Source organism: Ranitomeya variabilis, chromosome 1 (assembly GCF_051348905.1).
Source record: "Ranitomeya variabilis isolate aRanVar5 chromosome 1, aRanVar5.hap1, whole genome shotgun sequence".
Lineage (NCBI taxonomy): Eukaryota > Metazoa > Chordata > Amphibia > Anura > Dendrobatidae > Ranitomeya > Ranitomeya variabilis.
The window spans coordinates 1,092,905,114-1,092,923,793 of NC_135232.1; the positions used below are offsets into that span (position 1 = coordinate 1,092,905,114).

General features: G+C 45.3%; 1 protein-coding gene across 1 annotated transcript in view; it reads left to right on the forward strand.

Moving 5' to 3' along the window:
* FBXL5 (F-box and leucine rich repeat protein 5) overlaps positions 1 to 17,443 on the forward strand; it is a 37,508-nt gene extending 20,065 nt beyond the window's left edge. Inside the window, exons 4-11 of the mRNA XM_077280026.1 lie at positions 470 to 656; positions 3,494 to 3,676; positions 5,108 to 5,233; positions 5,442 to 5,596; positions 5,676 to 5,758; positions 6,491 to 7,195; positions 14,489 to 14,637; positions 17,165 to 17,443. Coding sequence (XP_077136141.1) covers positions 470 to 656; positions 3,494 to 3,676; positions 5,108 to 5,233; positions 5,442 to 5,596; positions 5,676 to 5,758; positions 6,491 to 7,195; positions 14,489 to 14,637; positions 17,165 to 17,241 — 1,665 coding nt within the window. The 3' untranslated portion in view covers positions 17,242 to 17,443. The remainder of the gene's footprint in view (positions 1 to 469; positions 657 to 3,493; positions 3,677 to 5,107; positions 5,234 to 5,441; positions 5,597 to 5,675; positions 5,759 to 6,490; positions 7,196 to 14,488; positions 14,638 to 17,164) is intronic.
* Positions 17,444 to 18,680: the final 1,237 nt, after the last annotated feature.

Below are 18,680 nucleotides of genomic sequence, written 5' to 3' on the forward strand. Positions count from 1 at the left end.
TTACCTGGGATCACAAGTTTGGAACAGAGGAGCAGTAAGAAAAAAAAAAATCTTGTTCCCACAATCGATGGAGCAATCCCAATTGGAGGAGTTACTTGGTTCATATAAAGGGAACCTGTCATAGAAGACTATTTCTTTGTTGCAGATATAGGGTTAATCCGCAGGTTTATAGCGTTATAAAGGTGCCCAGCTGCGGTACTCAGAGTGCGACACCCAAGAGAATAGGAACTTTATCCCTCCCGGGAGCTGCCGGCTTGGAGTCTTGCAGGCGTGCCGACGTCGCTACTGTCATCGCTCACCGAACTCAGAGCGGCCGCTGCGCTGACAGCCGCCGCTGCGCTGACTTTGTAGAGCTGGCTGATATAATACCTAATAGGGTCTCTTTAAAAAAATCAGGTGATAGGTCCTCCTTAACCAAATTGCCTTCATGAGAGATATGCATATAGACTAAACGGGCACTCTTTTTTAGGTTTTTCAGCCCATGTTGATGGAGTACTTTACTTACGATGAGCTCAAGGACATTAAAAAGATGGTGATCGCCCAGCATTGCTCCCAGAAAGACCCCACAGAACTTCTCAGAGGGCTGAGTCTCTGGAATGAAGCCGAGGAGCTTCAAAAAGTGCTCAAGTATTCCGTGGATGAAAAGTCGGAGGAGGGTAAGGCCTATTGCCAGTGTGCTTATTGCTTTTAAAAGGATCTTTCCCCCCAAAAAAACCACAACCACTAATCCGCAAGCGAGGTGATAAATGTCTGATCGAAGGCGGCCCTATTCCTCAGTTCATTCTGCAGTCATTCGTGAATGGAGCAGCATGGTTGTATATGACTTTTACCGCTCCATTCAGTGTATTTCTTGGGAAAACACCTTTAAGGCTAGATGTACAGTGTGATTTTTGGCCTTGTAACACAAGCTTGCCTTACTGCGTTGCCAATTGCGACATTCAGGGAAGCGTGATGCAACAGCTGCAAAAACTCAAACCAGCAGGGTTTCATCATAACCACATTCGCTTCATTAGTTCTGATTTAGCTCTGTAAAATTGTGATCTTCATGTCACATGGCCAAATGCTGCCGTATAGCCTTAGCCGAATGCTGTGACTATTCAGGCATATTAGGATTATTTACTAGTAACTTGTACAATGGTTTGGGCACTCAACCCCTTTACGACCTTGGTTGTATCTTTCCCTTTGATGTGGCATCGGCACATAGCCTGTGTCTTTCCTGGCTGATTTGATCCTCGGTCATGTGCCTCTAACAGCTTCGGGTGGAATTGTGAGCCACCTGCGGCTGTTAACATGTTAAATGCTGCTGTTAATCTGACAGCGGCATTTAACTTGCGCAACCCGGAAGTTCGTCGTAAGACGCCCATCGGTGCCCTGTCACATGATCACGGTGCATCGGCGGTTTGTTATGACAGCCGGGGGTCTGCAAAAGACCACCGTGCCTGTCATTGTGAACTTCCTTTTAATGCTGACCCGTGGCCTGCATTACATGGGAGGTGATAAGCATTTATGCTACACATAGCAAGGCTTAAGCCAGTAAGGAGACTACTGGAGCCAGTAAAAAGTTAAAATATTTAAAAAAAAATTAAAAACATAAGTTCAAATCACCCCTCTTTTGCCCCTTTTAAAATAAAGCAATACAAAATACACATTTCTTGTTGCAGAGTTTAGAAATGTCCGATCTATCAAAATATAAAAACAATCCGATTGGTAAACGGCAGAACAAGAAAAAAAAATCAAAACTCCAGAATTACGTGTTTTTTTTTTTTTTTTTTTGTCTCTGCAACGTTGCAATAAAATGCAATAACAAATGATCAAAACATCGTATCTATCCCAAAATAGTATCAATAAAAATGTCGGCTCAGCTCGCAAAAACATAGGCCCTCACCCAGCCCCAGATCCCAAAAAATGGAGATGCTACGGATCTCGAAAAATGGCGCCATTTTTTTTTCTTAGCATAGAAATTTTAGACTCCTCCCTAAAATAAAAAAAGAACCTACACATGTTTGTTATCTGTGAACATGCACTGACCTGGAGAGTCATAGCGGCAGGTCAGTTTTACCATATAATGAACATGGTAAAAAAAATAAATGTGGAATTTCACAGCTCTTGACATTTTTTTCCGTTTTCCAGTACATGACATAGTAAAACCAATGGTGTCATTCAAAAGTACAACTCGTCCTGCATAAAAAAAGCCCTCACATGGCCATATTGACAGAAAAATAATGAAGTTATATCTCTGAGAACAAGGGGAGCAAAAAACGAAAATTCGCAAGGTGGTGAGAGGGTTAAACTGGACACCGATCACCTCCTGTTTCCATAATTTTCTCCTTTCCTACTCTCCCCATCTCCTCGTCATTCTTTTCTCAGGCCTTGTCATTTGCTCTTTTCAAAACACCTGCCCTGGGTTGGGTTTCCGTGCGCCTGCCCTGGGTTGGGTTTCCGTGCGCCTGCCCTGGGTTGGGTTTCTGTGCGCCTGCCCTGGGTTGGGTTTCCGTGCGCCTGCCCTGGGTTGGGTTTCCGTGCGCCTGCCCTGGGTTGGGTTTCTGTGCGCCTGCCCTGGGTTGGGTTTCTGTGCGCCTGCCCTGGGTTGGGTTTCCGTGCGCCTGCCCTGGGTGGTTGGGTTTCCGTGCGCCTGCCCTGGGTGGTTGGGTTTCCGTGCGCCTGCCCTGGGTTGGGTTTCCGTGCGCCTGCCCTGGGTTGGGTTTCCGTGCGCCTGCCCTGGGTTGGGTTTCCGTGCGCCTGCCCTGGGTTGGGTTTCCGTGCGCCTGCCCTGGGTTGGGTTTCCGTGCGCCTGCCCTGGGTTGGGTTTCCGTGCGCCTGCCCTGGGTTGGGTTTCCGTGCGCCTGCCCTGGGTTGGGTTTCCGTGCGCCTGCCCTGGGTTGGGTTTCCGTGCGCCTGCCCTGGGTTGGGTTTCCGTGCGCCTGCCCTGGGTTGGGTTTCCGTGCGCCTGCCCTGGGTTGGGTTTCCGTGCGCCTGCCCTGGGTTGGGTTTCCGTGCGCCTGCCCTGGGTTGGGTTTCCGTGCGCCTGCCCTGGGTTGGGTTTCCGTGCGCCTGCCCTGGGTTGGGTTTCTGTGCGCCTGCCCTGGGTTTCCCTGTGTTTGTAAAAACAAACAAACACATATTTATGGCAAGTGGCAGGTCGTCTTTACGCAATGATTTGAAAAAGTTGCTCGTAGTTTCCTAAATTGTTATTCAGAATTCGGCACCCGCTTCCATCCTGTCCTCGGTCTCAGTAGCCACAGTAAACGATGGCCGGCCTCCTCACTCCTGTATTCTATGAACTGACCCACGAGTTACCATTTTGTACAGACTTTAGCCCCCAGTCCTACTCACTCTCTATCTGGTACATACGGCACATTTTCTACGCACTAGTTCCACATGGTCCTTGTCCTGATACTTTCCAGCGCACCGCAGTTATATGGCAGGTGATGGCACCAGAGGCCATCAGGGCGGCACTATGCTCTGACTTATTTCTCATCTTCTCTTGTTATAGAGCCAGCAGCTCAGTCGAGCGCAGCATCCATTTGTCATCTTCCTCCGGAGGTAATGCTGAAAATTTTTAGTTACCTTAGTCCGCAGGAGCTGTGTCGTTGTAGCCAAGTAAACAGTAAATGGGCACAGCTGGCAAAGGCAGGATCTCTCTGGAAACATCTGTATCCTGTGCTGTGGGCAAGAGGTGAGTCACAGCGCTATTAAATGGGCACAATGTTTGACAACCGGTTCAAGGAAGACCCCATCCATCTACATAGAAGGCTGCCCCAGGTTTCTGGCACTGTTCTTGTGCACGCACGATGAGTAGAGGCCCCGGCCACTGTGCTTGGTTACAAGTCATGGATTTGCACACACTCAACCTGATGACAGATTAGAAATTGTAACTTTAATCAAGACTATTGGTATCCTAGAACTCTCAGCTTAAAGATGTTCTCCAATCTTTGTAGATGTTGGTCCCACCTTTGGAACTGCACCTATCTCCAGAATTGGAGAACAAGTGTAGAGGTGGGCGGACATGTGCTCGCCTGCTCCGCTAACTATCATCGCTATCCCCATTGGGGCTCACAATCTAGATTCCCTATCTCTTATGTCTTTGGAGTGTGGGAGGAGACCAACCCAATCAGGGGGAGAACATACAAACTCCATGCAGATGTTGTTTTTGGTGGGATTTTAACCCTGGACCCCAGCGCTGCAAAGCAACAGTGCTAACCACTGAGCCAGTGTGCTGCTCTAACCTGCCACATAAGTGATTGGAGCGTCACACATGCCTCTCCATCCATTCTCCACCACCATTCGTTTCATCTGGTGAGGAGGCTATCAGAGGAGCCCACTCAGCAGATAAGTCCCAAAGGTGGGATCTGTATGTATCTCACTCCTATAAACGTGTAGGATTGGAACACCCCTTTAATGTACATCTGTTGCAGATGAGACATTTTTTGTCCTATCCCCTGCCCTTCCGATATGACATTTCATGACTCTAATGCTTTGTTTTTGGAGATAACTATTGTATAATGTCTTTACAATGTTGAAGTCAGATGGCTTCTCCTTTGCTGTTCAGGTAGGTAAGAAAAAATGGGCAAATCCCTCAGATTTCAGTCCTCCCTTTCCTGCTTTTCACTGTTTTTTTGCAGCATCATACTTACTGGCTAAAGCTGGCATTAGATAAATGTCAGCTGAGGCGTCCGATGTCTGTGACGTGGCCTGATGGATCATGGATGGAGGCATCTCTGCGGGAATATATGGAATATGCCTAATCCGTGCCGCCTGCTGCAGTGTCTGCCTCTCCCTGGCCTTGGCACTGCCAGCTCATATGTAATGCCAGCTTTCAGAGCGGATGATTGCACACATGTACTGTGTATGTAGTAGATCAAGTTCTATCACTACTTCTCTATGACGCCCAGTATTGGTGTCTAGGTGAATAATTACATAGGACGTGTCGTGTCTCTGTGACAGACACCAGTCTTACTCCATCTCCGCTTGCATTGTGTTTCCCAGTTATATGACACAGTGGGGACGATATATGGCTTGTTCACGCCTTGTCATAGTTGCTTTGTCTTCAGGTTGATGTCCGTGCCACCCTTTTTCTTTTTGCATTGTGATAAGTGTCCTTTTATAGGAAACTGGTACAGCGGGGCACCTACTCACCTGGACACGGAGCCAGACGAGGCCTGGGTGTCCAGTAGGAAGGATGAGAGCCGTGCATATCAGGAGTGGGATGAGGATGCCGACATCGATGAGTCAGGTAAGGAGCCTTCTAGTAGAGGTCTCGTGTAAGTGAACGACCCACCACGTAATATATGGCCCGGCCAAAGCCACCAAAAAAGGAGTAGACCTTCTATAGCGGTTTGCGCTCATCTGCCGTGAAGGTTGTGGCCTGCTCACCTTGCATGAAACTAGGTAAAGAAGGCTTTCTCATGCTTTTGTTCATCAAGTTCTTCTTTTCGTTACAGAGGAGCCCGAAGATGATGGGTATTCTTCATCCATAAGCGTGGCACAGCAAGAGAAGGAGCTACTGCAAGGATTAATTCAGAATGTTCTCCCCCACGTTGGTCATTCAGTGAAGAGCCTTGTACTTGGCTACAGTTCGGCAGCTAGCAGCAAAATGGTAGGACTATCCTAGATAGAGTTTTCCTGGGATTAATAGCTCAGGCGTTTTCTATAATCAGCGTTTTTTGCTTTTATAGATTCGTCAGATGCTGGAGTTTTGCCCCAATTTAGAACACCTGGATTTTACTCAGACGGAAGTTTCAGACTCTGCCTTTGATGGGTACGTCCATGTAATACGAGAAAGAAATACTGCATGTTTATGTTCACAGTAATCTCCAAAGTGAGTTTTATGTGTCCGCTAAGCCCGCAGATAGCACCTCGGGGTATGTACACATGTTATGTATTTGCATCAGAAAATTCTGCACCGAAAACCACTGCAGTATACAGTACCTGCAAAATGAACGGGATTTCTGAAATCCTACGCACACGCTGTTAAGTTTTTCCGTATCACAACTCCAGCATGTCAATCATTTCAGCCTTTTTTTCAACCATTCAAATGAATGGGACAATGACGTGTCAATAAGATGTCAGTTATTAGGCTGTGTGCCGTTGTTTTTATACAATCAGTGTTTTATCAGCAAGAGATTATCACTGCTGGACTAGCTGTCCTGTGCTTCCTGGTCCAACCCCACTCCCAGCAGTGATGAGAATCTTACTGTCAGTATATAATGTACGTAGAGAGCTGTTGTGTGGGCAATGGCGGCTTTCTGAGCTCTGCTACATCTACACCAGAGAATTTTTATTTTACCACTGCTGCAACCTGTAAACTAAGAGACACATCGCTGTAATCAGGGTCTCTTCCCCTATATCCTACATCTTGTTGCTTTCAGACAAGGTAGCAAAAACCTGCAGACAGATTCACTTTAAAATGCTGATCTAACATCAGTTTATTTTTCCGTGCACTGAAAAACCTGTCCCCCTTTTTCTTAATATACATTTTTTTCTTTTTCAGGTGGTATTTTGGTAGTTGTCAAAGCCTTCGTCACGTTGACTTTTCTGGATGTGATAAGATCAGTGACCGGACGCTGGAAAGGTTGAGCCTTGCACTGGGCATGCTACCTTCTTACAGAAAAGCTTTATTTAAATGTTCCCGAAATAACAAAAATGTTAATTCGGCCTGGGGGAGAAAAGACCTGACCAACAGGATGAGGACTAGCACCATGCAATGCATCGGTGGCCAGTGTGCGCTCTTCTCTGAAGAGCTATGGACGCGCTGTAGCCCCTCTGATGGCTATCCCTCTGCACCGTTCTGGATTTTACATTCTGAGAGGCTGGCCGACATCGAGGATGCCGCCGACTGGAAGTACAGGAATACTGATGGACTTTGCGTATTGGAGATGTCCTCCAGTATGAATTGTTTTTCTAATGGGTTTTGCACCAGAAAGCCTGGAGTGAGGACTAATGGCAGCTGGCAGCAGCGATATCACTCGGATGCTTACACCTATTGTGGCCATTCATTCTGTTCTGCTGGAGCCAAACTAAGGACTATACAAGCACTCCCAGAGCCCTCCGCACTGTGCCAAGGGGGCAAAAGGACTCCTCAGTCAGAGGGTGGAGACGCTTACTCTGGGGGTGCAAAGTCTGAGCCCCGCGCTGCACGTGTGCTACAGTTACTCAGCCTCTCCGGGTGTCATCAGATCACGGATGGTGGTCTCAGGTACATGGTCATTACTAGCACTTAGTAGCTTATTCCATCTGATTGCTTGCACTTTATTGCAGTAATAAACATTTATGGATGGTTGGAAGTGATCGTATAACCCACCGAAACGGGAGTACTTATCCCCCGCCCATATGGTAGGAGGTAACTTGCTGATCGCTCAAGGACCGACCCCCAAGAGACCCCGATAATGGGGCTCTGTGAATTCCCATCTACAATAGAGCAAAGGTGCAAAGCTCAACCTTTGCTCCGTTCATTGAGAGGGACGGAAATAGCGGAGCGCTGTACACTTTCCCCGGCACGATCATATCTCACAATTTGGGGAAAGCCCATTTATACCGTATCTATCACCAGATCCGCAGACATAGTTATATAGCTCTATTAGACCCAATGAAGTTGCTCTACTTTGCGAACGAATTCTACTACCATTTACATGTGACTTTTATAAAAAAAAAAAAAAAAAAGTAAGCACACCAGCCTCATCAGGCCTAAAAGACTGATTTAATAATATATGCAGTTGGTATTGTGAAATCTGGGGACAGATTTGCTTTAGCATCGCCCCACACCCCATTCACGGTGTGGTTTTCAGCTAAATGTAAGGTACCCGGCTGTAAGAGATTGTCGATCATCTGCCTCGTCTCCTGTACAGTGTAATCTCCAGTGCTATTTCCTCTCCTCTAGCATTTATGATTTATATGGAAGTGAGATCAATAAAGAGGACTAGCTCTGTGACTATATCTAATACATCACCTGACACTGAATTCAGAGGAGCGATTGCATCCACTGACAATTCTGCCCCAAAAAGTAAATCCTCTTATTAAAAGGGGTGTCCCACTAAATGCATGTTGCCACCTACCTCAGGGTAAATTGCTGGAGATCCGACCTTTGGGGCCACGGCCTAGAAGTCCACAGTAAAAATAATGTGGTAGCGTGAACAACCACTACTCCATCATCTTCTGTGGGAGCTGCAGTGTGCCTGTGTGGTCCTGGAGCAAGGACCCCCGATAAGCTTGTTGATAGTTGTGCTGAGTGGGACAAGCTCTTTAACTCCTTAATGTAAATTGATGTAGATGTACGTAATTGAGGCGCTCGTGTGGAGGGGACCCTGGGGCGAAGCTGTGCCCACACCCTGTAGATCAGCTGGCATCAGTGTCTAACAGCAGCTCCCAGCTCTGATCGCTGCTGTTAACCATTTAACTGTTTTAGGTTTTTTTTCAGTGCTTTTGTTTCTGTCACTATCTTTTTGAGAACTGTAACTTTACCTGTATCGAGTGTTTGTTTTTTTTTTTTTTTTTAAACTGATGCCATTTTTGGATACATACAACATTTTGATTGTTTTCTACGATTATTCTATTTCTATTCTTTTTTTGAGATGTCCGATGGCTGAAAAAATATCAATTCTGGCGTTTTCGAGTTTTTTTCTCTTTGCTGTGTTTGCTGTACAGGTTAATTAGTTTTACGGATTTTATGAACTCTGCAATGCCAGATATTTTGGTGGAGTGTTTTTGTTTTTTTTTTAACAAGGGGTAATTCAAATTTACCGTTTTTTTTTTTTTTTTAGTTTTTATTTTGTATACCGTATATACTCTAGTATAAGCCGAGAATTTCAGCCCATTTTTTTTTTAGGCTGAAATTGCCCCTCTCGGCTTATACTCGAGTCATACCCAGGGGTCGGCAGAGGAGGGGGAGCAACAGCTGTCTAATAATACTCACCTGCTTCTGACGCGGTCCCTGCAGGTTCCTGGTTCCCAGGTGCCGGCAGCTTCTTCCTGTATTGAGCGGTCACATGGTACCGCTCATTACAGTAATGAATATGGACTCCCATAGGGGTGGAGCCGCATATTCATTACTGTAATGAGCGGTACCATGTGACCGCTCAATACAGGAAGAAGCTGCCGAGAACCAAGGACTGCACCACACCAGGAGCAGGTGAGTATAACGCATTGTGCGATATTCACCTGTACCCCGTTCCACCGACGGCCGCCGCTGCGTCTTCCCTGTCCTCTGCAGTGACGCTCAGGTCAGAGGGCGCGATGACGTGATTAGTGTGCGCGCCACCCTCTGCCTGAACGTCAGTGCACAGAATGGGGAAGATGGAGCGGCACCCAGCGGTGGAACGGAGGACAGGTGATTATAGCAAATGCCGGGGGCCTGAGAGGTGAGTATGTCATTTTCTTTTTTTTTTTTAATCGCAGCAACAGCATATGGGGCAAATGTCTGTCTGGAGCATCTAATGGAGCCATGTGCAGCATTACATGGGGCAAATATCTGTATGGAGCATCTTATGGGGCCATGTGCAGCATTATATGGGGCAAATGTCTGTATGGAGCATCTTATGGGGCCATGTGCAGCATTATATGGGGCAAATGTCTGTATGGAGCATCTTATGGGGCCATGTGCAGCATTATATGGGGCAAATGTCTGTATGGGGCCATGTACAGCATTATATGGGGCAAATATCTGTATGGAGCATCTTATGGGGCCATGTGCAGCATTATATGGGGCAAATGTCTGTATGGGGCCATGTACAGCATTATATGGGGCAATTATCTGTATGGAGCATCTTATGGGGCCATGTGCAGCATTATATGGGGCAAATATCTGTATGGGGCCATGTGCAGCATTACATGGGGCAAATATCTGTATGGGGCCATGTGCAGCATTACATGGGGCAAATATCTGTATGGAGCATCTTATGGAGCCATGTGCAGCATTATATGGGGCAAATATCTGTATGGAGCATCTTATGGGGCCATGTGCAGCATTATATGGGGCAAATATCTGTATGGGGCCATGTACAGCATTATATGGGGCAAATATCTGTATGGGGCATCTTATGGGGCCATAATCAGCATTTGTGCAGCATTATACGGGGCATATTTTAATATGGAGCATCTTATGGGCCCATCATGAACTGTATGGAGCATTATATGGGGCTCCTGATTCAATATGGATATTCAAAAACACTTAACCTACTGATGTCTCAATTACCGTATATACTCGAGTATAAGCCGACCCGAGTATAAGCCGACCCCCCTAATTTTGCCACAAAAAACTGGGAAAACTTATTGACTCGAGTATAAGCCTAGGGTGGAAAATGCAGCAGCTACCGGTGAATTTCAAAAATAAAAATAGATGCTCCATACCGTTCATTATGGCCCCATAGCTGTGCCATATAGTGCTCTGCACCGTTCATAATTGCCCCATAGCTGTGCCATATAGTGCTCTGCACCATTATTGTCCCATAGCTGTGCCATATAGTGCTCTGCACCGTCCATTATTGCCCCATAGCTGTGCCATATAGTGCTCTGCACCATTATTGCCCCATAGCTGTGCCATATAGTGCTCTGCACCATTATTGCCCCATAGCTGTGCCATATAGTGCTCTGCACCATTATTGCCCCATAGCTGTGCCATATAGTGCTCTGCACCATTATTGCCCCATAGCTGTGCCATATAGTGCTCTGCACCATTATTGCCCCATAGCTGTGCCATATAGTGCTCTGCACCATTATTGCCCCATAGCTGTGCCATACAGTGCTCTGCACCATTATTGCCCCATAGCTGTGCCATATAGTGCTCTGCACCGTTCATTATTGCCCCATAGCTGTGCCATATAGTGCTCTGCACCGTCCATTATTGCCCCATAGCTGTGCCATATAGTGCTCTGCACCATTATTGCCCCATAGCTGTGCCATATAGTGCTCTGCACCATTATTGCCCCATAGCTGTGCCATATAGTGCTCTGCACCATTATTGCCCCATAGCTGTGCCATATAGTGCTCTGCACCATTATTGCCCCATAGCTGTGCCATATAGTGCTCTGCACCATTATTGCCCCATAGCTGTGCCATATAGTGCTCTGCACCATTATTGCCCCATAGCTGTGCCATACAGTGCTCTGCACCATTATTGCCCCATAGCTGTGCCATATAGTGCTCTGCACCGTTCATTATTGCCCCATTGCTGCTGCTGCTGCAATAAAAATAATAAAACACATACTCACCTGTCTTGCTTGCAGCTCCTCAGCGTCCCGTCCCGGCGTCTCTCCGCACTGACTGATCAGGCAGAGGGCGCCGCGCACACTATATGCGTCATCGCGCCCTCTGACCTGCACAGTCAGTGCGGAGAGACGCCGGGAAGATGGAGACAGCGCCCGGCGTGTGGAACGAGGACAGGTGAATATGACATACTTACCTGCTCCCGGCGTCCCGCTCCTTCCCCCGGACAGCTGGTCTTCGGTGCCGCAGCCTCTCCCTCTATCAGCGGTCACCGGCACCGCTGATTAGAGAAATGAATTATGCGGCTCCGCCCCTATGGGAGGTGGAGCAGCCTATTCATTTCTCTAATGAGCGGTCCCATGTGACCGCTCAGGGGAAGAGCTGCGGCACCCGGAGACCGTGGGACGGGCAGGGGGAGCGTCAGGATCGCCGGGACTAGGTAAGTATGCCTCGGGCGCCCTCTCCCCCTCACCCGCCGACCGTGACTCGAGTATAAGCCGAGGGGGCACTTTCAGCCCAAAAATTTGGGCTGAAAATCTCGGCTTATACTCGAGTATATACGGTAATTTTACTTTTATTGGTACCTATTTTTATTTTTTAAACTTACCAGTAGCTGCTGCATTTCCCACCCTAGGCTTATCCTCGAGTCATTAAGTTTTCCCATTTTTGGGGGGCAAAATTACGGGTCTCGGCTTATACTCAGGTCGGTTTATGCTCGAGTATATACGGTATGTACTTTTTTTAAGTCCCTATAGAGGACTTGAGCCTGCGATCCGTTGTTGGGCGTTCCAGGAATACCTAGATCATAACTTTAGGAGCTTGGAGGTAAACAGCAGCAATTGGAGCTAGCTCTGCCGGCTTCTGCTGCGGGTGGCGCTCCACACATCTACAGATATGTCCTTTCCTTCAAGGGATTATTATAATGATGAGGATTCACAGACATTAGTGGCATTAGTCAGAAGAATTTACACTTTCACTTTCTGGTGACCACTAGAAAACCCTCCCTGACCGGGTGCTTACATTTTATCCGAATGTCAGGCCTGCATCTCTTAGATAGTCACGGCATCCATGCCGCCATTGGCCAATTCAATGGGAATAGGTTGATGGCAGCAGACTCGAATCCATTATGGAGGAGTGATCTAGGATATAACGCTGATAACCTTTCCTTGGGATAGGATACCAGCTAGAGGATATGTGGGGGTTCCATCCAGAGAGATGTGGGTGATCACTGGTGCCCCTAGAAAGGCACCCGGTACTGCAGCAAACCCCTACTTACTTGTAAGGAGCTGAGGTGTAATACCCTACACAGAAACCAGCAAACCATTGTGCCTATATACACATAGAATAAACAGTGCAGCCCTTTCTATTTGCCCTGGGTGGGACCCCCATTAAAATCATTATATTATGGAATTTGAAGCAGATTTGCCACCAGATTTCAATATGCAAATTGAATATATTATGTAGATCTCTCGAACCTAGTGAGACTGGTGTACTTACTGTTATAAATCATTTCAGAATGGCTGTATCATAATGTGTTGTTTTGAAAATAAGACCGGTGTTATTTTTTTTTCCCTCCAAAAGATGGGTTAGGGCTTATTTTCAGAGAATGTCTTACTTGTTTTTCCACGAAGTACAATCCATATTTATTCTTAAACGAAAAAAAAAATCAGCATTTTTTTCAAATATAATAATGTCATCAGTATGACTCTGCAAACCCTGAATTCCATCATGAATTTCTTGAGATCCTATTTCCATGTACAGCAATCTACTCCTTACACAGGCTGACCAAGAACGATGGGGTTAGAAGATCACTGATAGAAAATTCTGTACCCATACATATCACGTTTTCGGTAGCACAAACATCATATAATCCAGCTATTAAAATGAGCATTTTATGAGTCCAGCTAAACAGTGAGAATATTCACGAGTCCTATATGTTTTCAGTCTCTGCCTGCGCAGCCTGATTGCCGGCTGCGGCTTATACTGCGCAGTGTGAGATCTCAGCATGGAGGAGAGACACTGAGGAGCTGGCAGTCACGCTCGATGGTCGGAGACTGAGGTTAAGCTCTATTGTAAATATACCACTATTCTGATATGTTATCAAAGTAAGTGCACCAAGCTCGTCAGGTCTGTTTAATTATGTATGCAGATTGTACTCTGAATTCTGGTAACTGATCTGTTTTATCCCACAATCAACACCTAAAACCCCTACGAAGCACCATAATTGTTGAGCCTGCAGTTTGCTTTTCCATTCATTGTCTGTAGAACTGCTTGAGATAACCAAATAGAGAATAAATGTGGACGTGTGCGTGCTTGTAGGCCGCTCCATTTAAACAGAACAGAAGTCCCCAAATTCCCAAACAGAATAGAAGTCCCCGATCATTGGGGCTCCCCACAGCTAAGTAGCTATCGCCTATTCTGCAGACAGGTGATAACGTTTCCTTTTAGATTACCCCTTGAACGTTATGATTCTGGGGAGATCCTGTTTATTTACAGTCCACATGATTGATGGGACCCCTATGATCAGTAGCGCTATGTTTGGTGATCTTCATTAGTGCTATAGAACTTTCTGTCAGTGAACTTGAGCTGCAGTTCTCAGCAATGACATCCCGGCTCCCCAGCCTCCCCTCCCCCAGAGCTGATAACAGCTGCTTGGTGGATGTGCCAGGTGTCAGACCCCCGACTAGTCTGATATTGATGACCTATTGTAAAAGCTCATCAATATAAATGTAATGGGTATTCCCTATAACCCTTTATAAACAGTCATGTCCTCGTACTATAGTGACCCTTTAGAAGCTGCTGTGTCCTCCTCTACCTGGGCCCTATAATGTACAGAGACACCTTATTATGTGGTGTATTCTTCCAGGTATGAGCACAGGGCTCCATTTACGATTCAGAAAATTTATAGGATCAGCTCCTCCCTCTTCCTGAGAAGAGACTTCCACCAGATTTTGTGCTCGCTATAGTAAAAATAAAATTAATATTAATGACCTGTATGTGAGAAAAGTCAAACAATTTCATCTACTGTCTATTTTGATGATTTTTCTTATGACCAATAGGTTCCCTTTAAAGTACACCTGTCATGTCCTTTATAGCATGTAAAGTTTCCCCCATTGCGTTTAGTGATGCAAATAGCAGCTTTCTTTTACTGAGAAGGCAACTAAAAAGTTCCCCAAAAACCCTTTTAAGAGGAGAATGTGCAGCAAGCCGACGGCAAAATGTCCAGCATTTCTCATTCTAGAGATGGTGTCATGATAAAATCCTGATAATTATATGTTTGGGTTAATTACAGGGCGTTGACTTTAGGCGGAGGATTACCGTATCTGGAACACCTAAATCTCTCTGGATGTCTCAATGTGACGGGATCTGGACTCCAGGATCTGGTGTCGGCGTGTCCGACCCTTAATGATGAACACTTCTACTACTGTGACAACATTAATGGTAATGTGCATTGTGTGTCCGCTGTGCTCGGCCCTATTAAGCGTTTAGCCCCTTGAATTAAAGCGCTGTGTGCCCCTTTAGCAGCGGGTACATTGCCAGGAGCTTCTCTTGTCATTCCGGATCTGCCTGAAGGGAAGGGCTAGGCTATAAAGAGTTAGATAAGCCCTGCGCAGCGTGCTGCTGAGTGTAGGTCTCATCCAGTAGGTATTAGCAATGTGCGGACCTGTGTGAGCAGTCGCAGGTAAGTTCTGTGTGCGGTGTCCTGCAGACGGTACATAGTGTGCTTCAGTACGTTCACATAGGTCAGATACACAGCAGATTTTCCATACGGAACATTGTGTACTGCAGTAACAATACATTTTACCAAATCTCACGCAGACTGGTCAGACAGGCCGGTCCCTGGCTTTTAAACTGTTTTTCTCCAACACATCCCAGTGTTTTGGAAACGGCACACATGGCTGAAGTCACGTGCTGCCCATGGATCCGCTGTCAGGTTCCCATTTACCTGCAGATAAAGGGTTAATGGTAAATGGCATTGACACCCTGTGTACTCAGATTAGAAATAAGGCTGCTTACAAGTGCTGGTGTCACTGCTAGCACTATACATACCTCGCTCATGCACGTGGCTCCTTCCCCTCTCATCATTGATCCTCACAAGACGGGTGTACGTGTGCCAGCTGCAGAGAGGCAACACTGCGCATGATTGCAGAAGACCTCCAATCATGTGCTGTGCACCTCTCGGAAGCCGACACGCGTACACCCGTCTTGTGAGAATCAATGAAGTGAGGGGAAAAAGGCTGCGCGCATGTGCTAGGTAAGTAGCGATTACGTCAGTGCTTGTAAGCCACAGGGGTGTGATAACATGCTAAGTGGGCCCTCTAGTCTGGAGACACTAACGCCCCATCAACTAGTCAAAGGCTTCATTTACATATCGTAAATGGACCTTAGAAATACTTTTTGTAAAGATCTGTTTATGTATGTAGTGTAATAAATAGTGATGAGCGAATGTGCTCAGATAAGGTGTTATCTGAGCATGCTCTGGTGCTGAGTATTTTCGCCATGCTCAAATACTGTTTGCGTCCCCACAGCTGCATGACAGTCGCAACACATGCAGAAATTGCCTCCATGTGTTGCACTCAAATGTTTTATTCGAACTTGCTGAAGATACTCTACTAGCACATGAGCATGCTCATATAACACCTTATCCCAGCACGTTCACGCATCACTACATTACACGCAGTAAATGAGCGTTTTGCTTGTTCATTGGGTGATTGGCTTTAATCTTGCAGAGTAAGTGCTCTATTAGTTCATTCACTAAATTGGGTTACTGCTTTTTTTTTCTATACTGAAGTGCATTTTTAATGCGTTTTTATCGGGGAAGGTGAGGCGTTTCAGCTGCAATATTTGCATTTTTGTGGTGTCATGCTGGTAAATAAAACTGCTCTGTTTTGGTCTATGGGGAAAGATGGCAAATAAAGCGCATCTTATTATACCATCAAAGAAATTGACTTGATGAAAATGTGAAAATTGCACTGCAGGTCAGTTTCCGTAGCTTTAAAAGAATTAAAAAAAAAACACACATTTGGCATTAGATTTCTATAAATCCAATCCACTTTGCTGGAAGTTGTAAGACGCTACTTTATTTGCGCACAAGAATACACATCTAGAGGATTTATCCTAAATCTGCAGCATTTTGCTTCTGATTCACTGTGGGTGTTCCACTGCAGATATGACATATTCTTACAGGTCATACCCCTAAGGCTGTGCCCACGATGACTTTTTGGTGCTGCACATTTTTACACATCCAGCAAAGTGGATGTGATCTACAGAAATCTCACTGCTTTTCCTTTATTTTTTTGCAGCGTAATCTGACCTGTGTGTCCAATCCATAGCATGTCAATTTCTCTTGCAGGAACTTGAGTTTTTTATATGCTGATTTTTTCCATAAACTTGCGTTAGATAGAGGTGCTTGTAATCTGTATTTGACTGTATCAAAGCCAAATGGAAGGACGTATCAAAAAAATACAAAACAAAGCGGCTTTATTTAATACATGACCCTGCGGTAAGAGACAAAGAACACAAAATGCATGTATAAAAGTAGTACTCAAAAACACAATGGAAAAATGCTAAACCTCAAAATCCCATGGTGTGAACGTTGCCTAAAGTTGTAAATCCTAGTTAAGGTGCAGATCTGTAGCAATGGCCTTGTAATATCCTGTACATTCAATCACATTGTTTCTGCAGATTCTCTACCTACACAGATAGCAAAGTGCTGCAACATTACAGCGCGCAGCCTCCATATTATTTACAGGGGCCAGAATTGGGGGATTTATAATCAGACTAATAGGGCAGTGTGTCCCTTCGATCAGCAGCGGACTGTAAGGCGTCCTAGAATCAGTACATTCCTTTATGTATCATATACGTTACCGTTATTTAGCATTGACTCTTGGCTGCTTCTCTTGGTGTGACTGTGATCCTGTGTAATCCTATTGATTGTGTCTGTTCACCCCGTTGTGTTCTCATGCAGGTCCTCACGCTGACACGGCCAGCGGATGCCAGAATCTGCAGTGCGGTTTTCGGGCCTGCTGCCGATCTGGTGAATGATCAGTTCTTTTCTGACTTCCCCCACTCATCTGAGCAGCCATTCTCTCATGCACTTTACCTTTCTATCACACGCTGTGTGTACAGTCCTGTTTTGGATCCTTATGGAGTTTATCCTTGAAGTTGAGCAGCATACATCATAGTTCTTGAGCAAGCTGTCCAGTGTAGTAACAGTTTTCGCTTAATAAAACTTCATTGTCTGAAATCCTTTGTTAGTATTTTCATTATTTTCTTGTTTCTTATATACACGTTGAAATGTAATAATCTGATACGGAAACTAGTGTTCTGTCTTTGATCAATTTCTGCTTCTCTCAATTACCATAACCATGCAAGTTAAAGATCCTTAATCTGAACCTTCAAAGATGGTGCAAAACTTCAAGTATATACATACAGTAAGTATATAGAGTGGGTACGGAAAGTATTCAGACCCCTTTATATTTTTCACTTTGTTTCATTGCAGCCATTTGGTAAATTCAAAAAAGTTTATTTTTTTCTCATTAATGTGCACTCTGCATCCCATCTTGACTGAAAAAAACAAGAAATGCAGAAATTTTTGCAAATGTATTAAAAACAGCCACAACACATGCAGGGATTGTCTAACAAACAAGACATGTAGGCGCTGAGATTCCAATGTATTATGCAAGCACGCTGAAGACACTCGGTTAGCACCCAAGCATGCTCAGATAACACCTTATCAGAGAATGTTCACTCATCACTAATCCCGTGAGTTCATACCTATTCATAGAGACTCCAATGGTTGGAACCTATTTTAGGTTTTTGTCCATTATTCAGACTGTGTTGATGGGGAATTGCACCAGTCAGTGTTTCTCTGGTACTGATGGACTGGAATTCATCTAAAGCAGTAAATCCTGAAAGCTTAAGGAAGACATCTTGTTATTGTGAGCATCGCCTTTGCACCTTTTGGATCAATAATCAGAAGACTTTAGAACTTGTAACTTGCGAGTCTGGTAGGTCTCGCCATATGGTGTAACGTAACCTCCCAGTGGAATCTTACTACGTAATGTGCTGGATTTCTTTCTCTGCTCCCATCTGCGTCAGCTGATTATACGCCCCAAATTTCAGTGAAAACATAGTGGCGAAATGTCAAAACTGGCCACCACCGCTTAGTAGTAAGGTATCTGTAGATGGTAATATCCATTATATGATTAATCGTTGAATTCAGGTGTTTCTATTCAATCACATTGGAATAAGTGCATAAAATCCAGCTCCTCGCCGTGCTGCATGCCTTTCCTAACTTTTGGGAAACTATTCATCCCAGCGTGGTCCTGTAATAGGACATCACTGGACTAACGAGTCCAGTTTGTGCCATATTTTTCCTTCCTTGGTTCCAGTTAACAAAATCTTAAGACCTTTTGGACAATTGTAGTTTCCAACTATTATGGGAACAGTTCGGGGAAAGCCCTTTTCTGTTCTCCATAACT